The 27,462-nt window shown below is 53.9% G+C and overlaps 8 protein-coding genes across 8 annotated transcripts; 2 read left to right on the forward strand and 6 right to left on the reverse strand.

The window, feature by feature from the left end:
- Window positions 1–180: 180 nt before the first annotated feature.
- On the reverse strand, window positions 181–4,326 carry AYL99_04326 (hypothetical protein; the record flags this gene model as incomplete). Its single annotated transcript, XM_018835840.1, has 3 exons — window positions 181–3,661; window positions 3,706–3,910; window positions 3,960–4,326. The coding sequence occupies 3 exons, from the start codon at window positions 4,324–4,326 to the stop codon at window positions 181–183; spliced, it is 4,053 nt and encodes a 1,350-aa protein (XP_018695490.1).
- Window positions 4,327–5,420: 1,094 nt separating this feature from the next.
- AYL99_04327 (hypothetical protein) lies at window positions 5,421–7,915 on the reverse strand (the record flags this gene model as incomplete). Its single annotated transcript, XM_018835841.1, has 4 exons — window positions 5,421–5,575; window positions 5,643–5,931; window positions 5,981–7,856; window positions 7,911–7,915. 4 exons carry the CDS (start codon window positions 7,913–7,915, stop codon window positions 5,421–5,423), a joined length of 2,325 nt encoding a protein of 774 aa, XP_018695491.1.
- A 2,439-nt stretch (window positions 7,916–10,354) lies between these two features.
- AYL99_04328 (hypothetical protein) lies at window positions 10,355–11,296 on the reverse strand (the record flags this gene model as incomplete). Its single annotated transcript, XM_018835842.1, has 1 exon — window positions 10,355–11,296. One exon carries the CDS (start codon window positions 11,294–11,296, stop codon window positions 10,355–10,357), a length of 942 nt encoding a protein of 313 aa, XP_018695492.1.
- Window positions 11,297–12,120: 824 nt separating this feature from the next.
- Window positions 12,121–15,198, forward strand: AYL99_04329 (hypothetical protein; the record flags this gene model as incomplete). The annotated part of the gene is made up of 1 exon (XM_018835843.1): window positions 12,121–15,198. One exon carries the CDS (start codon window positions 12,121–12,123, stop codon window positions 15,196–15,198), a length of 3,078 nt encoding a protein of 1,025 aa, XP_018695493.1.
- A 5,334-nt stretch (window positions 15,199–20,532) lies between these two features.
- Window positions 20,533–20,720, forward strand: AYL99_04330 (hypothetical protein; the record flags this gene model as incomplete). The annotated part of the gene is made up of 2 exons (XM_018835844.1): window positions 20,533–20,632; window positions 20,689–20,720. 2 exons carry the CDS (start codon window positions 20,533–20,535, stop codon window positions 20,718–20,720), a joined length of 132 nt encoding a protein of 43 aa, XP_018695494.1.
- A 699-nt stretch (window positions 20,721–21,419) lies between these two features.
- On the reverse strand, window positions 21,420–23,724 carry AYL99_04331 (hypothetical protein; the record flags this gene model as incomplete). The annotated part of the gene is made up of 6 exons (XM_018835845.1): window positions 21,420–21,426; window positions 21,495–21,549; window positions 21,624–22,661; window positions 22,707–22,821; window positions 22,872–23,185; window positions 23,241–23,724. The coding sequence occupies 6 exons, from the start codon at window positions 23,722–23,724 to the stop codon at window positions 21,420–21,422; spliced, it is 2,013 nt and encodes a 670-aa protein (XP_018695495.1).
- Window positions 23,725–25,173: 1,449 nt separating this feature from the next.
- On the reverse strand, window positions 25,174–25,959 carry AYL99_04332 (hypothetical protein; the record flags this gene model as incomplete). The annotated part of the gene is made up of 3 exons (XM_018835846.1): window positions 25,174–25,608; window positions 25,661–25,756; window positions 25,810–25,959. The coding sequence occupies 3 exons, from the start codon at window positions 25,957–25,959 to the stop codon at window positions 25,174–25,176; spliced, it is 681 nt and encodes a 226-aa protein (XP_018695496.1).
- Window positions 25,960–26,578: 619 nt separating this feature from the next.
- AYL99_04333 (hypothetical protein) lies at window positions 26,579–27,253 on the reverse strand (the record flags this gene model as incomplete). The annotated part of the gene is made up of 4 exons (XM_018835847.1): window positions 26,579–26,925; window positions 26,976–27,081; window positions 27,131–27,185; window positions 27,240–27,253. 4 exons carry the CDS (start codon window positions 27,251–27,253, stop codon window positions 26,579–26,581), a joined length of 522 nt encoding a protein of 173 aa, XP_018695497.1.
- Window positions 27,254–27,462: the final 209 nt, after the last annotated feature.

Genomic DNA, 27,462 nt, shown 5'->3' on the forward strand with positions numbered 1-27,462 from the left:
TTGGTGAATTCCTGCCCCGTTCCATTCGTTGCATTCTCCATCTCCCAATGACACTGCGTTTCATTCCATTGTATTCGTTAGTACTCACCCTTCCTGGCTCAGCAACCAACCGTCACCCATCCATCTCGCTCTCTCTCTCCCCCTCTCTCTAAGGTGGATTTTTGACTCCCTCCTGACTTCTCAACTGGGCATCAGCGGCTTAAACCTACTATCCAACCTGCCCGCTCCTGGCCTGTCATCCTCGTCCATGAGACCATCGTTCGCATTGACACTGGCGTTTGCATTTGCACCGCCGTCCGGTCTGTTCCTCACTGGCAAAGCCGGGGCATTGGTGCTCGTGCCACCTGTATCTCTCCGCGGGGGCAAGGGTGGTGCGGGAGCATCGTACGACTCATCATCGCGCTGGGTCTGGAGTTTCGATGCTCTCAGAGGAGGCAGAGCGTGAGGAGGAGGATTGATGCCCCGTTGCAGATTTCTCGTCCCGTGGCCCGCCGAGAAGGATTCCGGGGCGCTCACGAACGAGGCCGTGGAACTCGCCGTCTCCGTGCGCCGGGGAAGTGGTGGAGGGCGCTCTTCAGATTCCGACGACGCCATGGAAACCTCTGGCCGGGACACGCTTGCCAGTCGCGGCAGGACTGGGCCGGGCAGAGGGCTCAGCTGCGGGACGGCGACCTGGCTGGACGAGGCCGTGAGGGCCGACGGCTTTGTGGGTTTGGGCGGAGGACGTTTCTTGGGGAACCCTGCCGCGGAGGAGGATCGGGCAGGAATGTTTACCAGATCACCTGTCGACGACAGGGCGGACCGGACAGGCGAGGTGGTGGCGCTGAGAGCTCGATTCCGTGGCACCGAGCCTCCTCGTGGTGTCGGGGGTGTTGGACGTCGAAGGGCCTTCATCTCTGCCGCCGGTGTGGATGGCGTTGCAGCTCGCTCTCCCTCCCAGGGTGGAGGCACCATTCTCTTCACCGTCCTCGGTGGTGGCGGTTCTGGTTTCCTGCTTCCGAGCCTGTTGCCTTGCTTGTTGTTGTTGCTGTTGTTGTCCATGATCGGCGGCCTCTCGATCTCGACCCAGTCGTCCTCTCCGCCCTCACGCCACGGGTTGCCTTCGCGGTTCCCGCTCAATATCATGCCCTCCTTGGGTGGGCGCACCGTGCTTCTGGCGGCTTTATTGCCATCCAACCACCACTTTCGCTTGTCGCTGCTCGCCGGCGGCAGGCCTTCCTGGATGCTCTCATATCCCATGAGACTCTCCATGATGCTGTCGGTTTCGTCATCCGTCTCCATATCATCCAACCCTTCAGTGGAATCTCCCGCTTTGCTCTTCATCTCCTTCGCTCTCTTTGAGTATAGTTTCTTGGTCAAGGCATCCTTCTTCTCTTCGTCTACCACCCGGATCCCCACGTCAAATATGGCATAGACCGGTCGGTGGTCGCTGAACCGTAAGGCCATGACGCTGTCATATTCTAATTGCTTCATATGCGAGCCGAGGATCTCTCCAGCCTGCACTACGTTTCGGTTATGGTTGACCTTCCAGAGGATACGGTCGGTCCAGGCAGGTATACGTTGCTTGTCACTGGAGTCGAACTCGTCTTTGCCAATGTCGTACTTGTATGTCGGCAGGAACTTGACCCGTCCTTCCCGATAATAGTTGAAGCAATTTCCGACCACCATCTGGATGTTGAGTTGGTCGTTTTCGTAAAGCTTGCCCAACGCATCTTCTCTAACCTTTTCGGACCCGATCATCGCTTCGGTGACTAGGGCTTTGACGCGCTCGTAGCCTAGACCGATCCGATAGTTGAAGTCCCCCGCCCACACGATGATCTCGTGGTCTTCGATGCTCCGGTTGCGTTGGAACCGCAGGCCCGAGGTGATTGTGTTGTAGTCTCGATTCCGTTCCTCATAGTTGGCGAACCCTGCGGCCAAGTGGGCCGTGACAAAGCACACCGACGTGCTTTCAATGTCCATTCTGATGGCGACGGCTCCTTTATTTCCAGCGATCCCACTCATACCTGTTTTCTTGATGGCGCCCTCAACATTCTTGATTCTACTCAGAATGCTTGCCCGGACAAAGACCATCAAGGCTGCTCCCACCAATTGCCCGCTCCTCAAAAGGACATATTCGTCGCCTTTTGTGGGTACCCCCTCGAATTTCTCGTCGGGACCATGCCCATTGAGACAGTTTCTGACTGCCCGTTCCCACAACATTCGACGGTTGGGGTCTGTGCTCATAATCTGCTGCGGACTGAGCTCGACGATTTCTTGGAAGCCCACCACCACGATGTCTAGGTTCTTGCCGCGGACGTCCAGCCAAGGAGTCAAGTCTTCATGGATTCCTGTTGTTTTGCCATTCAAGTTGTATGTTCCCATTCCGAGCCTGAGCTGATCCCGCGACTCAAACTCCGCTCTCCGTCTAGCAACCTCCGCCACGACCCAGTCGTTGATAGGGTCGAACAGGTCCACGCTCGTCTGTCCGACCAATCTGCCGAGCAACAGATCAACAGTATTCTGCCTGTTCTTGTCCTCGAAGTGATTGACATAGAGGCGTGTAGCACTCTTTCGAGCATCTGCCAGAGCACCCGCAAGGCTCATCTTGCCGTGTCTTGTGAATGAACTTTTCAACGCTCCGGTCCCAGCATATATTCTCGAAAGGGAGTCTCCATTGTCGGCCCACAATGCAGAATGGCGCATCCAAAAGTCAGAATTGCCTCGTTCGTCTCGGTGCGATAGAAACAACTCCAACGCCATCTGGCTGATGATGCCCTGTATGAGATTGGTCCGATCTAAGCAGTCAAGGCAATTGACACGAAAGATGCCGTTTTGTTGCATGATAACAATAGGCCTTCGGACAAGTTTCCTCCTGCCCTGCTCGACGGCAACTTCCTCTATCTCTTCTGAGAGAAAGTAGACAAACGACTCTGCGCTCGTGTCCAAATATGGTCGGATCGCTTTTGCTGCCTCGTATCCGGTGGGTCCACGAGTTCGTTCGTGGAAATCAAATTCTGTTTCGTGGAGCAGATGGTGCTCTTCCACTTCACCTTCCTCATGCCGTCGCAGTGGGCTTCTACTCACATGGTACCGGTACCTCTCTGTCAGCTCAACCTCACCGGGTTTGGAGGCGCTCAGCAGATTCACAATATGGACCGCACCGTAGGTTCTCTCTAGAGTTGCGAAATGCTTGTCAAATGCTGGCTGCGTGGCCTCTGGCGAGCGGGTGATTTGGATCTTTTGTTGGCCTGGTATCAGGCTGCTCGAGCTTTCCCAGAATATTGGTATGCTGCCTCGCACTTGAGTGTATGAGAAGCACAGGCCGGTGGGAGACCAGAAGACAGTTTCAGTCTCGACGAAGTTGGCAACATTACCGTCATCGTCAATGCCCCGGGAGTTGAAGCGCGTACCGGCCCTTCTGGACGATAATCTAGATATGATACTTAGGGTTGTGGGTGGACCAGGGACAGTGCCCCGGATTGGGGAGGAAGATGGTGGTATCGGCAGACTTTTGACGAAGCCTCGAATCACAGAGGTGAGAAGGCGAGAGCGGTCCAGGGCATTTCGTTCGAGATCAGTAAGCCTGCTCCTGAATTTGATCAATGGATCGATCATGTAAGAGTTCCAAAGAAGGCCTTCGTCGAGACTGGAGATGTCAACGGTACTTTCTGCCTCGGCACTAGGACTGGTCAGCTCTGCTCTTGATGATTGACTGCAACCTACCGATCCTGAAGCCGTCGTGTCAGATCAAAATCAGCACTGTAGTAGAAATTGCCGTTGCTGAGGAGTTTCTTCAAAGCGTGAAATGGATGTTCAGAGACATCATCGCCTTGGGTGTAGTCGACATCATCCGACTGGAAGACCTGTCCAGGATATGGGTTTGGATAAGGCCCATGAGCGTGATCGTAATCTGCACGGTTGAGACAGTCTAGCCAGTCATGAGCATGACGTCTCTCTAGCAAGGGGAACCGACTCACAGAACTCCACGGCGAAGATCTTCTGGACAGTCTCGCCTGGCCTCACAGTAGCCACCTCCTCTGACCCTGTGATGACACAAAGGAAGACATCGTTGTTGAGGGTGATGAGACCCAGGGTACCCCTCGCGGTAGTGACAGGATGAAAGTGCTCGAGGTTGATGAGAGACTTGTCTCCGAACTCTACCATACACCGAGGTGTCTGGCTGGATCGACTCGTGTTGCCCAGTGGCAGGCTGGTCGAGCTCGAAATTGAGGCCCTGCCACTCTCTGGTGCAGCATGAGAGTGGCGAAATACCAGGACATGCTCATCTGTTGCGAGGGCTACTGTCCGGTGCGGGTAATCGTGGATCAACACCTTCGTTGACATTGTGTCGAAGGTCACCGGATGACGCGCACTTGGCCCCGCATCGCCAGGCTCATCGGCGGTGTCTATATGCAGACAGACTCAAGCAGGCGTGAGGACCTCCGGGCAACAGACCATTGACTTATTGTGGAATGCAGTCGCGTGCTAGGAGGTTTGGGTTTCGGCGAATTCGTTGAGGCTCCACAGCCACACACCAGGCTGTATTATAAGTCGCTTGACACAATGCTCGGGTTAAAAATCTGGCTTGTCATCAGAAAACCTGGGCTAGTCAGGATGGTCACTCTCTGAAATTGACAAAGGGTCGATTGATTGATGGAAGCTGAAGTTGAGGTTGGCTGGCGGAACACGTGACATCCCGCTTAGTGAGATTTCGCCTACGTCTCCGTCTGGGATACTCGACCAGGTACGGAAGACGCAGCACAGAACAGCGAAAAGAGGAGTCTTTGACTCTTGGACAGGCTCTATTTTATTCATTATGTTGCTACACGACCTCTGTATCTCCAAGGCAATGAGCAACATTGCCAGCTATGCCGACCGACCTGCAATAAAAATGGGTATCTTATATGAAACCCCATACAAGCACCACCAGATGAGTCCCCAGTATGCAAAGAGTCGGCAATATCCTCGAGCCGATATCCCAACAACCTCATGTCAAAATGCTTCGCCGCTCATTCGAGAGCTGTTTCTTCGGTTGTCAGACCCCTGATTCCCACACCACATGTATTTTGGAAACTCCCGCTAAAGCCACAGTTCGTAAGTCGTAACCCAACAAAAGAAATACATCCACGTGTCGCGTCCCCTGAGGCATGAAAAACCGATCCCGAATGTTCGAGAGGATAAAGCCATGCCTCCTGAAGTGGCCTATGCGAGAGGCTCCCTCGTCCGTCGATCTCCAAAAACTGTTGTAGATTGGTTGCGGGATGGCCGTAGAAAACCGAGAGAGGTGAAGTTGGCGCCGTAGTGTATGGTACTGAAACAGATGAGCAATGGACAGTTCCACCCACGCACTTTCCACCTTTCCTCGTCGTCCCACAATCCTCCGGACCCAGTGCTGGCCCAATCTACCCAATTTGTCGTGTCCACGTCAAGGGAGCCGCTCACATAACGGTGCATGCACTGTCGTCAGTGGCACCGTGCTGATATTTAGCGGCCACATCAGGCTTTTTATCACCTTTTAAAGCCCGCGAAGGCCGACCCGCTCCTCCTAGCATCCAGCCAGCGATGCCTCCGGTCGGTTTCTTCTTTCTAGGGCCTGGAACATAATGATCAGAATGCATCGTCCTACGAGCAAGTTCGTCCGGGGATCCCATGTGTCTTACCTCTTTTCTCCTTCCTGGGGTTCATGATCTCTTCCAGATTAAGAATAGTGTCGTCCAATATCACTGGAGGCGGCGGAGGCGGCGGAGGCTCCTCTATTATCTCTTCCTTCGGTTCGGGAATGGGCCACAGCATCATGGTGATGTGCATATCTGGCTCGATGGTTGATTCCCAATAGTTGGGCATGATGATCTCTTTGTCAGGCCCGATCAGGTCGTAACGACCAGCACTCACATGCTCTGCCAGGTTTTCGATGTGTGCAAATGCTTGGACGATCAGATTTTCCATATCCTGCAGATAAGTTAGCTGCGGTTTCTTGGCCGGTGGTCGAGTAACTTACCCTCCATTTGCAACATCGATCCCAGGGGAAATTGTAATTTCGCCCAATGGCATCTTTGAATCGGACCGGAGCCTTCTTTTCGGGCCCCTTTGCAGCAGCGGCCTTCTTTTCCGCCTCTTCGGCTTCTGCTTTTGCTTTTGCAGCTGCTTCTTCGGCCTCTTTGAGCTTAGCTTCAGCTTCTTCCTTCACCCTTCTTGCCTCTTCTCGCGCAGCAGCCGCTAGCTCTGCAGCCTCCTTCTCGGCTGCGATCTTCGCAGCCGCTGCAGCGTCGTCGGCAATCTTCTTCTCGGCTGCGGCTTTTTCGGCCTTCGCAGCAGCCTCTTCCGCAGCAGCTTTGAGGGCGGCTTCTGCAGCCTCTTTGCGAATCTGCTGCTCTCTTGCGGCTTGTTCGGCGGCCGCTCGGACTTGCTCCTCGTAGGCCCGAATTGCTTCTTGCCTCGCTTCTTCTCGAATCCGTTTCTCTGCGGCCCTGCGCTCGGCTTCTGCTGCAGCCTCGGCACGTGCCTTCGCTTCTGCAGCACGCACAGCTTCTTCTCGGATGCGCCGCTCTTCTTCCATGCGTGCTGCCGCAGCTGTGGCTTCTGCTCGAGCCTTTTCTGCGGCATGCAGCAGGGCCTGTTCTCGGATCCGCTTCTCTTCTTCCGCACGTAGAGCGTCTTGTCGGGCTTTCTCCTCGGCTTGACGCATTGCTTCCTGTCGAGCCTTCTCTTCAGCTTGCCGTACTTTCTCCTCTGCCAGAATTAGTGCATCTTGCCGGGCCCTTTCATCCTGCCGGGCCTTTTCCTCGGCCTGTCGGGCCTTCTCCTCAGCTTGTCGAACTTTCTCCTCCACCTGCCTCAGTGCCTGTTCTCGAAGACGATGTTCTTGCTCCGCAATTGAAGCTGCTATTGTGGCTTTCTCGGCTGCCTCCGCATCCTTGGCGAGCTGATCTTCTTTCATCAAATCCTTGAGGCGTCTAACAAGTTCATCGTCATTCTTGGCTTCGAGTTTTTCGGCAGACGCACTTGCTGACACTGGTTGTGGAGAAGGTGCGACCGGTGGAGCATAGTAGGGGTAAGGCATTTGTTGAGGGTACTGCATGTAATGTGGCGGAAACTGCTGGGCACCAAAGGGCGGAGGATATTGAGAATAATAGCTCGCTGGCGGAGGGGGAACGCCGTAGTTGACGACTGTCGCCGGACCATAAGGAGATGATGTGTATGGAGCGCTCACTTGTGAAGGAGCATGGTGGCTGAAACCACCTGGATACGCCCCATGAGGAGGATATGGCACTTGCTGGCCTTGGGGATAGGGGTTGGGATAAGGCATAGCCATTGGTTGCGGTTGAAGCGCGATCACTTGATTTGCAGGATGTGGCACGGGAGGATATGGGTATGAAGCGGACGAACTGCTGTGTGTATACCCGGCGTGCCCATAATATGATTGAGATCGAGGCATGTGAGATCCCAGGTCCCGCCTGGCAAGGAACTCCTCGGTCGAGTCCCCACTCTCCGTCGGGGATGTGTCTTGCAACTCTCGAGTGCGACTGCGAGCGGGCTCACGAATAGCCTGCTGGCGGTGCACCGGTTGTCGTCTTGCTGAATTGGATCGAGACTCGTATTGCTGCACTCTTTCACGGTGGTCTATTCTCGAAGCGGAATCTGAGCCATCAGGCTCTCCCAGTTCGTTCGGGAAGAGGGCTTGCACGAAGTCACCGTGGTGAGAGGAGGAGCCGCTCTGGCTCTGGGTCGGCTGGATGACCGAATACGTGGGCGAGACACCGGCAGAGACCTGCACACCGTTTTCGCGGAGCTCGTCGTCTTGCGAGCTGGGGGAAGGAGAGCGGGAGGAGATGTGGGTAATATCAATGTGTGTGTGACTGTGACGACCTGAAGACCTGGAAGCAGGAGAGTCAGCACTGGTGGGCGAAAATGTCGGTGAAATAACCCACCCCATGAGCGACTGAGTGAGGTCAAGGAATTACCGCGTTCAACCTACCCCAGAGGGAAGGCTGAACGAGATAGCCTTGAGGGTTATGTTAGTGTGTCAAGGGATGTGCTAACCGGACCAAAGAGGGCTGACTTCAGGCAGTAATAGGACCGTCCAAATGGGCCAGATCCAGTGTATATCTGAAACCAGTATCCTTCAGCGCCAAATGTGGTCGAGGAAATTCAAAGGCCTGGCGAGAGGGGGCGTGGTAACCTCCCGCAGGTGTGAGCACCGGTAGCGTCTGCGGTCTTGAGGGTGCGTCGCGAAATTCCGACAAGGTGGATCCGTGGCCGTGGGGAGGTAAAGGGACGAAGGGTCGGGCCAGAAGCAGAACAGGTTGCACATGCGAGGAGCCGAGGGGAATGCCGATGAAACGACGAGGAGTGAGAAAAGAATTACAAGGTATTCAATGGGTAGGGGATGCAAGATGGCGACGGGAATAGATGTAGTGAGTGAAAGGGTGACGGGTGTCGAGGGAGGGAAAAGGAGGAGGTGGAAGGTGACAATGGTAGCGAGATGAGACGGTGAAGTCTGGCTGCCCAGAATGAAAATGTGTGAGAGCGCGTGGACAGGTTGTTGACGCCAATGTGGTTGTTTGGCGTGTGTGCTGTGTGTGTGTGTGTGTGTGTGTGTGTGTTGACGGGGGATCTGGTTGCTGGTTGCTGGATCCGCCCAAAGAGTCAAAAAGGTCGAAAAGGGGGGTAAGGAAATTGGGTGACTGATGCCCAATTGCTCACCCACTTAATGGATTCCCCCCTAATTCGTCAGGTGCAGGCGCTGTGCGGGCGCAGCGGGCAGTCGGCTGCGGGCAGCAGGCAGCGCGGGCTTGTGGGCGCAGTCTATTTGGTAGTGGGGTCTAGTGGCCTGCAGAGCCCAGTCTGACTCGCCCTGGCGCTCTCTGTCTTTTTCCAGGCCTCCAATTTTTGCTGTAAGGCACCAACCACGTCAATGAGAAAGGAATCTTTTCTTCAGTGTGCAAAAAGGAAAAATCAATCAAGACCTCAGTCAACACCCGTCAACTGAGGTCTGGCACGACGTCGTGGTTGTTATTGACGATGTCAATAAGAGGCCTGGTCCCAGTCACCACCACCTTTTGCAATAATGAACAGACAGGTGTGTGTGTCTCCCAGGAGTGCCAGGACAACTTGGACCTTGGTGATGCTGACGAGTGCCCAGTAGATGGGTCCAAATGGACCTCGAAACGGTTATATCAATCCACCCAACGTCTTGTACAGACCATCGACTCATACAGTTTCTTTTTTTGTTGCCCGTTTTTTATCGTTGAACTTTTGTTGTTGTTTTCTTGGCACCGGAGCTTTTTATTCTGCAGGATCGAGCGTTAGAGCCCGTCAATGGATGCAGTGGTGCAGAGGGAAGACCGGAAAGAATTGAGCCTCCCGCAAGAATCTGTAAAGGGAGAAATGCACGATGTGAGTTGGCGACAGGAAGGGTCGCCACAACAACCCGCAGACGCAGATTGTCCAAAAGGTACTCAGGTGACGCAGAGTCGTACAGAAAATTCTCTCCCGGTTGCAAGCGATCTGTAAGGGGTTGGATCTAGTAGTGGTAAGCGCTTCTTCCGCGCAGTCTTTCTTCGCTCGCGATTGGATTTGTGATTCTGAGACATTGAGGGCTCCTGGGGAGGAGACGTAAGGAGCAGTGAGTCTGGTTTTATTAATGGCAAAGTGGGAGTGACAAAAGTGCGCAAGTCGTATGCACTGGGTCTACATTTGGGTTGATATCAAGGCAGAAAGATGGCTATCCACCCCCCCGACCGGTCATGGCATTCTCAGTCTATATATCAGAAACCGAAACAACCCGGTCCTCACAATCGCCACCGGGACACCCTGTTTCCCGTCACGCAGGGCGATTAGCCTGATATTCACACCCCCCTTGGGTGTCGGAAAACTGATGATACCCTTTCTTTTTGGTGATGCTCCCAACAAAACTTCTCGAGAGAGCGGCCTGAAGGTGGGATTCTTGACCTCGTGGTTGTTAGTTTGACGGGAAGGCGAGGCTCCAGTGACTCTAAATTAGACGTGATGGGCAGAAACGACCCACGATCGCTGACGGGGTGGGAGCCTCATTCGCTAGGGGTTGGGTGTCGCGACAATCGAGGCATCCTCAGAAAAGCTGCCACGTTGGCCTGCGCCGAAATGCTGCCCAACTTCCACCTTGAAGCAGCACGCTAGTGGAAACACCCGCATCTGACATGATCTTCGCCGAACCATGGTTTCTCCCAAAGTCCATTCGGTTCTCTGCAGGAACTTTCGCCTGGTCCACCCCTGGTGCCAAAAAGGCATTGAAGTCAATACGCAGGTGGCTTTTTCAATGCTCCTTTACCCGGAGAAACGTCTAGACTCGGGCTGCTTTCTGGTTCGTCGTTCCAGAATTTCGCGGGATGGTTCAGCCTTTGGACCGATCCAACAGTTCCTGAGCTGCAATGAGCTCAGACCGATCGGTCCCAGATGACCGTCGTCCGCTGCGGTCCTTGATAATAGCCTCCAGCTTTGACGTGGCCAACTGATTCAGTTTCTGCACCTTATCTGGGGTGATCGGCGAGCTGGTGTTCCCCCGGGATGTCGTGTTCGTCAGCAGAAGCTTGTCCGTGGCCAGCTTTAGCCCGTAGAACCCCCGCAGGTAGTCGTCGCAAAGTTCAATGCTTCGACTAAACCGCTGGATTGCCTGTGACAGGTGTTGCTCGACTTCGGAATTGTCCGTTGACGACATGGCAGCTAGATATTCGAGTTCGCCCAGTCGTGCATGAAGGTTCCATGCATTGGGGGCAATGATCACGGCCTCCTCCAGGCAGAAGATGGCTTGTGGGAGGCACCCCTGCGAATGATAGAGGTCGCTCAACTCGCACCATGCTTCCATATCGGTGGGAAAAGAATCGACAAATTCCACCAAGTCCCTGATGGCATCTTGCGCCCTCCCCATGCTCCTCATAAGCGCAATCCGTCGTTTGTGAATGGGAACATTCATCGGGTTTTCCATCAGTATTTTGGCATAGTCTTCGAGTATCCTGCGCAGCGCTGCTTCATCTGGAGCCGTGGCTTCCTGATATAGCCCTCTCAGCGCCATAATTCTTTCATTGGTAGGCCCGAATCGGTGACTTAATCGTTCCACACATAGAAAGGCAGACTCGTCGTCCCCTGTCCGCAGACATGCATAGAGGAGTTGTTCAAGCTCGTCCCACAGTTCAGCGGAGTCCGCTGTGTTGAACATTGATGCAGGAAAGGTCGTACTGACTGATGCCGACTTTGCAAGGATCGAGGGAGACTGCTGCGCTATGCGCAGAGCGGAGGCGGGATCGGAAGAAGGGCCTTTGGTTGCGACTGTTGCCATGGCTGCGCTGTCTGTCGACAAGTTTGACCAGCGTCAGCGGTAAAGAGAGAGGGAGTATGGACTGTTCAGAACAAAATAGTTGCTTCGACAGACCACGGATGGAACCGTCCTATGCAAATACAGACAAGATTCAGGCTGTCAGCGGAACACAGGACAAGTTGGATGACCTGGTCCAGGCTTAGAGGCCACTGCGAATGAACGTTAGCAACTGCGAGGTTCGGGATACCTAATCTTGGCGGCTCAAGCTATGGTAAATTCATGGCTAGCTCACCCCACAATTTAATTACAAGTATATTCCCAGAAACGCTAACTTGCCTCAACAATCAAACAGGTGATTTCTCGATGGCCGTACGTTGTAATTAATTCGTAGGCCGACTCCTCAGAAGAGTCTCGGGGAGGCGGCCCTGGGATTTAGACGGCAGGCGGCAGCCGTGGGTGAGATACAGGGCGGCATCACCCAAGTCCTGGAAAGGGGTTGGCGCGCTTTTACCACAGCTTGGCATTCAGGCGGAGCATCTGGCACCACACGAAGAGGTCCTCAGCATTGCCCATCACATCATCGCATCTTTCCGGTGATCTGCTATTTCTTTGCAGTCTACCGGCGAAATCGAAGAGCCTATGTGTAGGTGTGTGCGGAGTCCTGATAAGACAGAGGAAAGGGTCTTTAACAGTGCATCTTCAATCTCTCTTCTCCCCGGTTCACCCGTAGACGGGACATTCACAACCTCAACCACCTGTGTCGCGTGAGAAATGAGGGTCCGCGAGATCCCAAAGGAAATATCGGCCGCTCAGCTCTCATGACATGCTGATCAGAACCTCTCACCATGTTCGAAAAGTCACTTGTCGACCTCATTCGGGGCCTGCGAGGCCACAAGGGAAATGAGGCAGAGTACATCCAAGGCGCTCTGAAAGAGTGTCGAAGTGAGATTCGTTCCCAGGATCTGGATCTCAAGGCAACCGCACTACTCAAGCTCATTTACCTGGAAATGTTTGGCTATGACATGACGTGGGCCGCGTTCAACGTTCTGGAAGTCATGGCATCTCCGAAACCGGCACAGAAACGAGTTGGCTACCTCGCTGCCGTCCAGAGCTTCCGCCCCGAGACGGAGGTCTTGATGTTGGCCGAGAATCTGCTGAAAAAGGATCTCACGTCTCCTTCGATACCCGTACTCACGCTGCCGTTGGTGACACTGCCGCATATTGTGACTTCTTCCCTGGCACTTTCCATCCTCACGGAGCTTCTGCCACGATTGTCACATTCGCAGCCAGCCGTGCGGAAGAAGACCATCGTCACACTTTATAGGCTGGCTCTGGTGTATCCTGAAACTCTGAGGGTTGCTTGGCCCAAAATCAAAGAACGTTTACTTGATGAACAGGAAGACAGTAGTGTTACTGCCGCTACGGTCAATGTCGTCTGTGAGCTTGGGTGGCGAAGGCCGCAGGATTTTCTGCCCTTGGCACCTAGGCTGTTCGACCTGCTCCTGGCCCAGAAGAACAATTGGATGGGCATCAAAATCATCAAATTGTTCGCAGTCTTAACGCCTCTCGAACCAAGGTTGGTCAAGAAGCTCGTCCGACCCCTCACAAAACTGATTCAAGAGACAACGGCCATGTCATTACTGTACGAATGTATCAGCGGCATCATTCAAGGAGGCATCTTGGATGGCACTGAAAGCGGCGTGGATGTGGAGGAAGTGGCCGATCTCTGCATCTCTAAACTGAGGGGAATGATTGTGTTGGACGGCGATCCGAACCTGAAATATGTTGCTCTCCTGGCCTTCAACAAGATTGTGGCCACTCATCCGGCACTGGTTTCCATGCAGCAAGATGTCATCATGGGATGCCTGGACGACCCTGATATATCGATTAAAATGCAGGCTTTGGAGTTGGTGTCGGGGATGGTCAGCAGTGACAATCTCCAAGCCGTTGTCAACCGCCTCATAAAACAGCTCGCAGGCTCAGCGTCAGCCCACGAAGGTGTCAACGGACACACGGAAGAAGAACAGACAGACATGGAGCAGAGGCTTGTCCCTGACAAACGAGGGTCGGAAAATGTTCCTTTGCCAGATGAATACCGCTACGAAATCATCCGCCGAATTCTTGACATGTGTTCTCACAACACTTATGCAAACATTACCGATTTTGAATGGTATATCGAAATACTAGTTCATTTGGTCAGACACCTCCCGGCGGACAAGGACGGGAGTTCGTCGAGAGCTACATTGGCAGATGACGCCTCTTTAGGAGCCCAGGTCGGGAATCAGCTTCGCGATATCACGGTCCGAGTCAAAGAACTCCGACCCGAAACGACCAAAGCGGCTGAGACTCTGGTCTTGTTGTCCAACCGCGCCATTGCCTACCCAAAACACGGCACTGGTCAGAGTCAGGTCATCAAATCGGCTGCCTGGATCTGCGGCGAATTCGCCCTGTACTTGTCCAACCCATACGAGGTTCTCAATTCATTGATTCACGAGTCGTCTAGACAGTTTACTCCTGCCACCCTGGCAATAGTCATTCAAGCCATTCCGAAGATCATTGCACGGATCGCCACAGCGGCGGATCGTGAATGGAATGCCTCAAGGGGCGCGACAATGTCGCTCCTCCTCGCGAGAACTACCGAATTTCTGGACAAGCTCTCGTCACACCCCAACCTCGAAGTGCAGGAGAGAAGCGTTGAATTCCTGGAACTTCTGCGCCTTGCGTCAGAAGCGCTTTCTGCGCAGACCGGAGACAGTCTTCAGGCACCGCTCTTACTGACTTCTGCGGTGCCAACGCTCTTCAGCGGCGCGGAACTCAATCCTGTCTCGGCGGCAGCGCAGAAGAAGGTTCCTCTGCCCGAAGATCTGGACCTTGACGCGCCAATAAATCCGGACTTGACGACGATTCTACAGGATTCGCAGATTGTGGACGTCGAGGATCACGCAGAGGATGCGTTCAAGTCCTTCTACCACGATCGTGAACCCATACAGGCCGTCACGTCGTTACATCCGCCGACAGTAGCTTATCTAGACTCTGCTGCTGCTTCGGAAAGTGCACCGCTCTCATACCAATCTGCGCCCGAGTCTCCGGGAACCATAGCTAGGCGTAAAGCCGAACGGATGGCCCGCAACAAGGACGATCCGTTCTACATCGCCCCGTCGAATGATATGGACCCTCAATTCCACGACATCATCAGCAAGACAAACGGTGACGATGAACTCGACGTCGACTCGATTCCCATCATTGACCTACAGATCGATCGGTCTCAAACCACGGCGGCGAGAGCAGGGACAGCAGAAGAACGTAGACCGCGAAAGAAGAAACCTATCCGCAGATTTGTCGTCGCGGCGGATGAAACACTCGAGGCGTCCGCGGCGACCACGCCCACCTCACAGTCCCTTTCGAACTCCAGCCCCTTCGCGGCCCTCCATCAGGCTCAGCGGACACGTTCACTCAGTCCTAACGCCCAGCCGCGCGCACAATCTCGGCCAGCCCGCACGCTCCTTTCGGTCGATTCATCAACGCTCGAAACCCTTAGCCTGGAAGGGCCTGCCGAGAGCGCGGCAGAGATGCTGCGCCGCGAAGCCGAAGAGTTGGAGATGGCGATCGCACTGCGCGAGGTGGAGAAGAAGAGGCTTGAGATGCAGCGGGAAATAGAGCGGCAGAGGACGGTGATGGGCGAGGGGGTGGATGCCGAGGGGACGGTTGTGCGGCGAAAGAAGAAGAAGACGTCCCGGCCGAAAGTTGGAGTAGACGCCGGCGAGGAACGGATAGGGGTCGAGGCGGAAGGTCATGGCGGCGAGGAGGGAACCGTCAAGAAGAAGAAGAAGAAGAAGCGGAGGGTCAAGGTTGTCGAGGAGGGTGCAGAGGGTGCAGAGGGTGCAGAGGGTGTGGAAACGGCGACTGCCACGGAGCAATCGTGACGGGATTCTACAGTAGGTATCTCATACACGCCAGCAAGATCTTGCAACGACGCTCCATCCCTATGAGTAGACTTGGGTCTCAGCTTCAGCCCCAGCCCCGTAGCTCCCTCAGTCACATCATGGGAGGATGCAGCATAACAGAACGACTGATACAATGCGAGCGGGACAGACAAATGCTGTGATGATTGATTATCAGGGGATTTCATCGGGTGGGCAAAGGGGTGAGGGAGTGAGCAGCGACAAAGACTAGACTCGTTCTTCTTGACCTGGCCCTTCCGTAGCCTGCGCGTGTGTGTTTGGATGTCCTTCGGTCTCAAACTTGTAGAGTTACTCCTGCTCGCAGCTCGAGTATGCACAACTGTGCAGAACGCAGGAGAGGAGCGTACCCACATACATCCATGACACTGACCATGGCACATGTACACAACGAGAAACTTCCTGGACGTGCCTACACCATCGATCTCTCCTCCTTACGCAGTCCATCACTCTACGCATTTCTTTTTCTTTTCCTCTTTCAGCAGGGGCGGGCAGTGGTGACGGTGACGGTGACGGTAACGGTAACGGTAGTGGCAGTGTTTCCACTGTCCTAGGACTTCCCCATAGGGGCCCATCCACTCTCATGTCTGTCCGTCTGCCTGGCTTGCCGACCAGGATGCGAAATTACCTCGCCCGTACAGTGTGTTCACGTCATTTGTTTCGAAAGTTTTTGCATTGCCATTGTCATTGCCATTGCATCGCCTCACCCCGAGACTGCGCGCCACCAGCACAAACAGCAGCGGCGGCAGCAGCGGCAGCAGCGAGGCGTTTACAGAGTTCCAGCACGGAGATGGATGTGCAAGGGCGTGTGAAGGAAGGTATGTGGGTGAGTAGGTAGGTTGGTGGGTAAGCAAGGAGGGAGTGGGGAGGCGAGTGGGAGGACGCAGGCAGGTCTAGTGGGGGCAGTGGCTGCAGGTATCCGGCTCGTACCTGTACGAGACAGAGTGAGGCGTTAGCGGGAGCCAAAAAGCAATCAAGAGCAAGAGCAAAAAAGAGACCGGTAGGGAGCGCCACTGAGTTTTGGTCTAGCTGATGGTGGTGGAGGAGGAGGAGGAGGAGGAGGAGGGATTCGATCTCGGAGGCAGGAAGAGCAAATAATGGGGGGAGAGGGAGGTGTGCCAAACAAAGTCATTCACTGCCCCCTCTGCACCAAACCGGCTCAGTCATTGTTCATCTGTCTACTCCTACAGTACGAATTGAACTCGACAGAGTCCATGATCCCTAGGTAAAGCACGGGTCCCCTATGGCCCAAGCCCGGGCGAGCCCAAGCCCCCAAGCCCCCCGAATGTCTGCCTTTCTCAGTCTCGCCTCAAGGGCGGGTAGTGCCCAGCCGACAACTGCCTGAGTTCTCAGAGTCATCCTTCCATCGCCCTCCGTTGCCCTCCATCGATCCTTTCAATCGGTAGTGGGTTCCCAATCCACAATTGGCTACCGTCGATGGCCACAATAACTAAATCTCCATCTAGGGACCACCATCGTCAACCCGATGTGCCCAATTTGTTAGTAGTGGATACCTGGTCGCCTATCGTGGCTGATGCCCGCCCGCAAAGTCGTGCAGAAGTCACACACATATCACATATCTCTCTCTCCGCTTCAGTCCTCCGTCCTCAGTCCCACTCCACTCACCTCATCCGCTAGGATACGAAGTCCATCACCCGGTCACTGTTCCTAGCCCTAGTAGTTGTGGCTGGCACGCTTCGTTCCAACTGGGCAGTGTTCTAGAAGGTTGCCAGGAGACATCCCTGTCGCCCAAGGTCCACACCTCATCTTCTCAATATCCTTCACCAGCTCGGTCGAGGGGTGTCAAAGGCAGGTGCAGTAGGTATGGTCCTGGTTACCGACCGTTCGCTATCCACCTTTGCCCTGGTGATATGCTTATTTTGCCACCTGGCCAAGTCCACGTCCCATGTTCCAAGTCCAACGTTCTCATGACCGGCATCTTCCACTGGGACTGACGGAATCCTCCAAGGGATCGATGGGTCCATCCTTGAACGTGGAATAACCAAGCTTGTGGTGGACCCGCTCGTGAACGACAAAACCAGGGAGTTCTTGACTTGGGGACTGCAGCCTCCCGGAACACAAAGATCAAAACAAAGGTTCAGAATGCTGGGAGAACAACTGGGTTTGACCCAGTCGATCGAGGAAACTCAATCATCCTGGTGCTCGACAAACTGGCGGAGCTCAGTACCAAACACCACCAGAGAGCTTCGATCAGTCTGTTTTTCCGCCAGGGGGACGTCAACGGTCACAGCTTGCTGCGCCAGGGATTCTGCGGCTATTGACTTTGGCAAGGACAGGCAAGATGAAAGGTCTCATCGTGGCCCCCAAGTTCGTCGTGGCTAAGGTGTGGGCACGTCACCTATAGTTTCTCCCCGTGAGACTACACCTATCATACCTTGGAACCATTAAGGGAGCCATTCACGATTGATTATAGGGTCGCCTTCGGCTACAACTGTATTCCATACACCTGGAGATAGGGCGACGACGCTCTACTCATCAACAAACATTCTCTTGTCTATGTGGGCGGCTACCTCGTCGCTATCGAGTACTACTCAGTAATGGACACTCCATGCCAGATTGTGTCATGTATATCTGAAGTCAACTCGCTGGATAGATCAGCAGGTAGGCTTTAGTCCTTGCTCCGGGCACCCCCTCAATGATAATGGCAACCGAAATGCTCAACAAAGCTGCTCTACCGGGGGGACGAGCTAGTGACTGTGAATGTCCACGGGGGCCATCGTCCCAGATTCCCTAAACTTTACCCACCACACACCTACCGACCCAAGTACTGCTTCTTGATCGAGCTTCGTGTTTGAGCCCGCCATATCGATCCTTGCGTCAGCCGGTGGGTGTGTGGTTTCTAGCCAACTTCGGTTCCTTTGCACTCTCCAACACCATCACAAACCCCCTAGTGCTGCCTCCAGCCCCTCCGCCCCTTGGTGCTTGCGGACTATACTATCTTCGGCACAAGCCCTCCTGCACGAACCAGGGTTCTGCGAACGACGAGTGGACGATCTCGAGGTGCGGGTTCCAAACGAGAAGAAAAATGACTCACAACCACGTGGCAGCACGGCATCTGCCCATCCATCCTTGTCCCTAGCCCCCTTAAACATCTACCTACATTAGGGGCCTGCACCTCGTACTGGTGGTTTGGAGGTAGTGATAGGATAGCCCACTAGCCTGTCCTCTTGCTTTGCTTGCTCCACCCCCCAGTCAACAGTCGATCTTGTTCCTGCCGCCCCGAGCGAGAGATGTGGAAATGACGCTTCTTTCCCTACCCATCCGTATGTTTACACAGGCATGGTCACTGGTCACTGGGTCACTGGGTCACTGGGTCACTGGGTCAGATACTAACCGACAAACCTTATCTCTCTCTCTCTCTCTCAGTCGAAGTACATAGGTAGCATTTGCAACCCTGTGGTCTGAGGTGTTGGCGTCATTGTCCCCCTCTCCTCCCCTCCCTTCTTCTTCTCCATCTCTGATACGGCGCTCAAGTTCCGTGCATATCGTCCCTCCCCCTAAATTTAGTTGCAGATATCACACCCCTTGTCCTACAACCTTACCAGGAAATCTAGGTACGACGCACCACCCGGATCTCTGTTCCACCTTTCCTCTGCCACTCCCCTCCTCAAACCCGCGTTATTTCAGGAACCGGTGTCTCATTCGATCACCCATCACCTGCGCCCCCCCAGATATCCACCCTATCACACCTCCGTTACAGCACCTGTCTAGCCATCTCAAGCTAGCACAATGCTTATGGCCGTCCTCTGTCATCCCCTGTCACTGTCTTCGAGGCGTCTTCTGGAAGACTGCCAATTCTGGACGTAATTTCGTCAAGTCAGTTGGCCTGTGAACCCCCCTCCCCCCCTTTGTCCGACCGTCAACGGCCTCCCGCTTGGAGAGCCCTACAAGGGAGGAGTGAGTCGTGTGTTAGCCTGCCTCATCTCACCTCGTTGATGGCTTTGCACCCCGGGCCGGCAAGAGACCCACGCCCCGACCGACGCCTTGCCGTTGCTTCTAGCGTCTTTCCACGACCCTTCCATGCCTTCCCATACCAGGACTAGCATAAAGCTTAGTATCCATAGAGACCCATGGCATGGGCCCGCAATCCGCGAACCAGCGAGGGACGCGGCAGGGCTTCGTTGACATAGTAGAAATCAGCCTGAGCCGACGATTGCTGCCTTCTTCCGCCGCCTTTTCCCAATCCCAACAGTTTTCCATTGCTTTGTTTCCAGAGACGGAGCTTACGGTGTCCCTTTCGTCAGCCCGGCGACGGGTTCTCTTTGTCTCACATTTGCTCCGAGTTGGCCTGAGTCATGGTGGTTTTTTCCCCCGTGTGGTCGGAGACGCGCTGACTGACACCCGTCTTCAGCCTTGCCATTCATATCAGATCAGAATTCGTAAATGTTCGGGGTCATCTCTGCCAGTTGGCCTTGGAGCACGCCCGCTGAGGCGCAGCGCTATGTAAACATCCCGTCGCCGCTGCCGCCGCAGAAAACGCAGGATTCCTTGCACGTTGGATCTTTCATGCAACCCGTGTGCGAGAGGGGGTTGGCCGAGCTTAGCTTAGTCTCTGTTGGCGGCCTACCTTCGATCGGCAACCTCACCATTCAAACCTCGTGCCATGGTTCCAGGATCCATGGTCCCAAATCCATACCAGCAATCGTCAACCGTGGGCTTGCGTTCCTGCCCGGGTCAAGTCTGCCCTGGGTATCTGGCATCTGCCCTGCCCTGTCAGACTCTTACCTGAGTCCTCGCATGTTCCCTCCCCCCTAACATCTCACGTTTCCATTTGCAATCTTTTCCAAACTCAGGGACTTTGAATTGCTTTGCCCTCTGAATGCCTGTTGCCTCATTCGATGCATATGTTTCTAAGACCTCGTCTCGTCGTCTCGTTGGCTGTTGGGTGTTGCCACCCGCCCTGTGCCTCCCTCCGCAGCCAGTACTGCCCTGGAGTCCCAGCTGTGATTGAGTCCTTTGACCTTCCAAGAACCCATTGCACCGCTTTGGAATGTGGTGTCTGAGCTCTCGATCTCCTGAACGACCGACCCCTGTCACTGTGCCTCACTTTGGCCAAGAGGCGTTCTTATCTCCACAACATTGATGTGTGGTTGCCATATATTTAAAGGGCCAGCGGATGCCTTGACCTGTCCCTCTCTTTTCCTTCCTTCATGAGTACATCACACACACGCACATACACACAATAGCTCACAGCAAAGCTCACCAACCTACCACTACCGCAGACCTTCCACACCGTCGTTGCCACAGCAGCAAGCTTGACATCTTTTCACCACAACCATGACTCGCCAGATTTTGACAACCGTTCAGCAGAAGCACACCATGGTCTTGACCGGCGCTCCGGGTTCCAGCAAACCCTCGGACACGAAGCCAATAGGACGTAAGTCAATCATGAAGCCCTGGCTGTGAAAGATGGACAAGGCTAACAAGTCACAGCGTGGTGCACGAAGAAATCCCGAAGGTCATGACTGCTTCGGTATGGGGACGAGCAAGAAGGGGGAGGGAAAGAGGTACTTTGCCCACCGTGCTTGAGAAGACGACACCATAGCTGACCCAAAAGCTAGCGTTGTCGCCATATGGAGCCTCTACATATGACGAGGGACATCGTCCCCAAAGACGTCCCTTTCTAGCACTCGGGGCTTGACATCAATAAGGGCGGCGGCGTGCATTGGGCCTGGGCGTATGAGCACGGAAGGACTTCTGGACACCACGGTACATATAGGAGTCATGCGTTATAGACGGGGAGGAGGAGTCGGAAGGATATTGGAGCGCGAAGGTTCCTTTGGTTTTTGTTTTCTTTTTGTTCAAGCCTGACGAGATCCACTGACGTCATGGCCTCTGTATCAATATCATCAAACTTGTGACACCATCGACATCACATTGTACTGCCCTTTCTGCATTTGGGTGTGGCGCACACTGGGGCTTGCTGGGGAATAGGATGGGATGGGATGGGATGGGATGGTGGTAGTGGCTTGATCTATGGACTTGGGGGTTCCAGTCTCGACAGATCCGAACTCTACTAACAATACCCTTGTCTGCTTGCCTACTTGCCTGCTTGCTTGCTATCCGTTTCCTCGTCCCTCGGATGGCGTGAATAATCACTCTAGTAAAATCGTCTCGTCTCGTCTCGTTTCATTTCGTTTCACGTATCGTCGTTGCTATCCAACCTACGAACTGACTGACTGGGACCTCATTTCATACTATCAATCACCTTCCAGCATAGTCGCTGTACATTTCTATACCGGAACGTCTCCATGTCGTAGTCACCCAGCCCGAGCGTGTCGGGTTTCTCGCCCACTGCGACGCAGTTAGATCAACGTTTTCACGGATGGGGGGAGGGAGGGGGGGGAAGCAGCAAGCTTCAAGCTTACCGTGGTCCTCGATCTCATGCCACAGTTGGTGCTCCAGATCGAATTCCCGGGCGTGACGTTCGCTGGGGGACTCGAGCTTGCCAGACGTCGCCTGTGTCTTCGAGGATGCCCGGCCCAGAGCGTATCGGTGGAAGGACAGAAGGTAGTCGCACACCCTTTCTTCCATCGTCTTGACCATTTGCTGGATTTCTTCCGGAGAACGCTCCAAATGCTCCCCGAGGCCCGGCATGTGAGGACACATGGACAGGGCAAGCTGGGTGCGCCCGAGGAAGATCACCAGGGCAAAAAGCATGCACAGGACTAGGTCTCGGCTATCTTGGGACGCCTTCTGGGTCACGGCCATCTTGAACATCCTGTCGTGGAGCCTTTTCAAAAGGTCCTGTGCAGCTTTCTCGGCCATGACGAGGATGACGAACTTGAGAAAGCGATTGATTGTGTGGGGAATGATCTTTAGATGCCGAGGAATATCAAGGTGTCCTCTGAATGTGAGATTCGTCTCGAGAGTCGCCACCGCATCGGCTGGAATAGTGAACTGGTTCAGGAGGAGATATTCATACCACAAAAGCCTCAGAGCATTCTTGAGATCAGCATGTTCCGGTAAGTTAACCTTGTAGTACCTTCCCATGAGGCAAAGAATTTTGGACTGAAAATCCTCTTCTTTGTCCTCAAAGTATTCTGTTGTCCAATTGAAGTACAGTTCCGGGTCGTTCAATACCCTGTCAAAGATCTCGGTCAATTCTTGGCGAATTTGTTTAATCGTCGCATCTAATTCGCCATCCTTGATGTACATGACGATCGGCGGATTCCAGTCCTGTTGTCTGCCAAAGAACCTTTGTCCGTTTGAGTCGTGAGATGTCTGGAATGTGTACCCGATGTCTGAAGTTGAGCCAAGAGGGGAGAACTCCCTCACATGAACATATAAAGGGACTCCAATGTACAGGTCTAGAGGGATTTGGAAGACCTGAGTGGATACAGGAATAGGAAGGCTCTCAAAATAAGAACGTATATTATGTCTCCGGAGGCGAAGTGTCAATTCCTCTGTTTGGTCAGCGGAAAGCATCCTGAATCGATCGGTGATCTTACCAGGAAACAAGCTGGCTTTACAACCATCCCAATCATAGCGACTAGGAATGCAGTCCTTTGGACACTTTCGCCGTTCCTTGGTGGAACAATTGGCACAAGGGCTGCCACAATCGCACTTCCACTTGTCAGCTTCTGTGGGCACCTGATATTTATGTGTCGACGAACCTTTTCTTTCATGATAGTGCAACGGAGGCAGGCGCCCCGTTTTCGCACCTCACGGGTTTCTTGTCTCTGAGTTGGGTTCAGAGGCCCCGTTCTGCCGCCGCCGCCCCCTCTTTCACGTATGGGAAACAAGCGGCGGAGGTCTTGGCCGCGAAGCACTTGGGGGACTGTCTCCATATTGACATACAGAGCGTTCTGACGCGGTTGATGGGCAGTCCATGGATCAAACTGGGAAGGATATCTTTGTTGCCCGATTGACGATGTGTATTGCGATAGGTCGCCAGGGGTCTCACGAGGGTCGATGCCCGCGACAGCCGCTGGATGAACACGTCAGTACGAGAATGTGTTAAAAGCGGAGAGCCACGGTCAGACCTTCCATATCATTGTCAGCTCCCACCGAGTATCCCGATGCTGAGACTGCTGAATTCAAGGGCTGGTTACTCGCATGATGGGCGAGATGGGCAGGATGGTATGTCGAAACGCTGTTGGTAGGGCTGGACGTGCCACCAGCTTCTGGAGAGAAATTTCGAGCTCGCTCTAAAGCTGCAGTGTCACTTGTACTTGTCGAGATCGCGACCCCTGGGCGAGAAAGCGTGGACCGAGTGCTCACGGGACTGAGAGCATCTGTGGTCGACGGGGCGTGGGGGTACCCGGCCACAACGAAGCTATAGTCGCGAGGTTGCCCTGGCTGCCAACGAGGCTGCGGTGCGGGAATCGACAACGCAGGTCGCGACAGCTGATTGTACTGAGGCTGGGTCAAGCACAACCCGACTTGACCGGGACGTTGACTGGGTTCAATCCTTGGAGGTCGAAAGGTGCCTTGGAGGTGGCCGCTCTGCCGTCGGTGCCGTCCCATTTGTCGTCGAGGCTAAGGGCGGATAGACCTCAACCAGTTTCCGGGCTCAAAGGCAGAAAGATGCCTGCAGCACAGCAATCGAGGAGTGGTGATTTGGGCAAAACGCAGGGGACTGGAAATGGAGGAATGGAAAAGGGAAAGGGGAAAGAGACCATCAGGCGACGAGGCGACTGCGGGCAGGGTTTATGAAGAGAATCCAGAAATCGCCAACTGAGAGACCGATTTCGTTTGGACGGGAGGATGGATGGATTGCAGGAACACAGCGGTTCAGGTTAATGCATCACGATCATGAGTTCGGGCTCGCTTCAACCTGCCAGATGGCTCTCTCTGCGCAGCCGGGAAGGTGAGAGGCAATTTGTGGTGGTGTCATGTAGCAGAAGGGTGATTCTGGTCCATTGAGAAAAAAGCATAGGGCATGCCGGAGCAGGCGTGGAAGCACGTTTGTGGTCTGCTGAGAAGGAGTGCGACGGCTGAGCATTCCAATCAGCGTCTACCAACCTGTAAGTAACCAGCCGGGAAAGACGCAGACCCCTGTACACCGGTTTGCGATATCTTCCAACGAGATGCTGCATTTTCAGCCGCACCAAACCCAGCCAGTTCAAGCGTGCTGGCGCCAATAAATGTCAGGCGCTGCCGAAGCTGGCCGACGGCACACAGGCTGGAGGAGGGGCACGAACTTTGTTTGTCAGTGGCACTTTGGTGAACAAGAGATTTAAGTAAGCAGAAGAGGAGGGCCTTTGGCACTCATCTGGCACCTCTGATGGCATGAGGAAGAAGACTAATGGCACATGTACATACTGTGCAACGCCAACCCACTAGCACGTGGAAGGGTGTTGGTTTGCACAGTGGCAGAGTCTCCATTTCAGATGAAGGAAAAGAGGGACGAAAAGGACAAAAGGGCCCTGATGGAGAGGGAAGGAGAAGAAAAGCGTACAATACAGAGTAATAGTATTATTGCGTCAGGAGATGCAGGCTTTTAAGGAGAAACGTGGCATTTTGCCTCCAGCTTCCCTCCTTTCCATCGACATTCCTGCCACTAATTAGCCGACTGCAATGGCCTAATCAACGTCACTTTATGAGGTATTACAACCAGGCAACAAACAGTACACGAATAGGCTGAAGTGCTCATTGCTCATTGTTCTCCAGATCAGGGGAGAGCCTACCACTGGATTGGTCCAGCCGCCACGGCTCTCGACCAGTAGAACCATTGCCAATGTATCAAATATCAGGCTCGTATCTTGGTGCGCTCCGATGCTCACCCTGTCGCTATGCTCATACCATCGATACACATGCAAAGGTATTTCCTCCCTCCTACTTGAAACCCGGTTTTAACCCCCTTTGGATCGAACGCCTTTGAAAGACTGATTTCCAGGCATACCAGCCCTAAGCAACATGTCGTAACCAGAATGCTCCACGCCCTTGGACACACATGCTTGACTCTTCTCACCCTCAAACAGTATACTTTGTCTTCGCCCGGGTGCTGCCCGCATGTGCAGCGTCAGTGTGGCCACTGAACTCGAGCTGGTCGTTGTCGGGGATTTGAAGCACTTGCTTGAAGCGAGCACCGATCTTCATCAGCGTGTCTTTCCCACCGGCCTTTCCCGTGGTGCGAGTCCACAGTCCAATTCGATAGAAGCTCTTTCGCACGTTGACGACCACCCCCATAATCTCATTGTCTCCATCGTCTTCGAGAGTCTCTCCGATCGCGGCCAATTGGGTGTGCAGCCATAGTTCGTCGATGTTGACGGCCTTCTTATCCTTGAACGTGTAGGACCATTTACCACCGTGCTTGTTCTGTGGATCCTCCCACTCGGGTCGTACTCCTCGCTTGAAGAGGTGGTAGTCGGATTTGACGGCGAGGTCAGAGGTGGCTGTGATGTTATTCTATAGTCACATTAGAACGAGTTTGACCACCAAGTGGTTGCCGCAAACATACGTATACGCCCCAGAACTCTTCAACTGTGTCAAACGTGATGACCTCCTTCAGCAAGTCGTTCCAGTTGTCGCCTTTGGAAGACGGTGGTTTGGTGAACTATTCACATCGGGTCAGCAGCAGAAGTGGAATAACGCATTCCCGCGACTCACCCAGAGACTCCAGGTGTTGAGTAGAGGGTGCTTGACGTTGAAGTTGTTGACATCGTGGAAGATGGTCTTGATATCATCAGACGTTGCGGGTGCTGCGTTTTCGTTCGAAACAGGGCCTGGAACTGGCTGGGGCATCTCGACTTCGGCCATGGTGCGAAAAATCAAGGATTCCGGTTTAAGGTTGCAATTTCAGTGTAGAGGAAAGAGTTAATCGATGCAAAGGCACGACGAAATGAAAAGCGCGCAGAGGAAGGGAAGCCGTCAAAGGTTTGCTTCGTGCCGTGCGCAGACGGGTCTTTAGCAAAACTGGTTCAAACGCGAGCACCTCTGACAGCGAGAAGAAGCCTCAGGTGCAATGGACGTTCAGGGACGGGATCGTGGTCAAGTAAGAGCAAGTGGCCGCTCGAGTGACTTATACAGAGCGCAGTGACAAACGTCGAGGCTGCTGTGAGTGAACGTTTGAAACTGCTCCTTCGCCGCTGCCGCCAGTGGCGCATGAAATAAAATCCGTAGGCTCCAAATGCGGTTTAGCTTACATCGCCATACAGGTACAACGTCCGGTTCTTCTCGGCTCTCGACTGCTCTCTTCCATCCATCCTCTTTCTTTCTCGATCTCTTCGTGGTCTATGTGATTTTCTCATTCAATGTCGCTCGTGCAGATTGTTCACAGATCCTACACCTCTAGTTATGCTGCCATGCTGAACCCACTGATGCCAAAAACTGCCAGATCACTAGGCTAACCACTGATGAATGTCTCGCTATGCCACACTCATTTCGAGCTGTTGAGGTAGCTCAAAAAGCAGTTCCAGCCAAGACTCACAATATTGACGACCAGAACCCTATGCTCGAGAGGCACCAACTTGAAATTCACAGCCTGAACTGCCGGCCATAACACCCAGTTTGCCTTCAGCCCTGGAAGGTAATGCTTCTCGAGCTTTTCTTTGGGATCACTTCCTTCCAAGACCGACATTGTCGAGAGAAAGACGGCAAGATTGCAGGTGGCAAAGATGGTTTGGTCAGCAGCGACTCGCGCCAATATCGTCATGTTATGTGACTGAAGGTTGATGCGTTTCTGCAGAAAGGCATACCACTTGGTAGCTGCTGGTCCAAAGACACCTGGCCATGTCAGCTTCCTCCACAGTACACACTAGCAACCTCGCACTTACAGCCGCCATACAAGCACATTCGAGCTGTCCGAGCGCCGTCATGATTTCGTATTCCTTTCCGCTCCACTGCCTGCTGGGCAAGCGTGTCGCCCGCGGCAAAAAGCGCCTGTGTTGGTCAGCAAACCTTGGACAAACCGCTGGAGTGATAGTCATACAGCGGTGGTCAGGGTCTGGGTCAACAGTGGCCGCTTTGCCAGCTTTGCTTGATACCTAGGCCAGGGGTCAGTCGTTGACGTATCGGGAAGGAGGTCTTGATAGAAAAACCATCGTATCGGCATCTTTCCTCCGCTCTGATATACAAGCCTTTGCAGGAAAATCAATGAAATCTAGTAGTGTTGTCCTGGTAAGCTCTTTGATTTCACTTAAGCTACGTGGGAGCACTTTGAAATACCAATGTTGGCGACAATCTCAAAGACCTCTGTTTTTGATGGTTGCAAATGCGTCATTGGCTTGCCCTGAGCATTGGCGGCGGAGAGGCTGCCATCTC

Source organism: Fonsecaea erecta (assembly GCF_001651985.1).
Source record: "Fonsecaea erecta strain CBS 125763 chromosome Unknown Scaff3, whole genome shotgun sequence".
Taxonomy (NCBI): Eukaryota; Fungi; Ascomycota; class Eurotiomycetes; order Chaetothyriales; family Herpotrichiellaceae; genus Fonsecaea; species Fonsecaea erecta.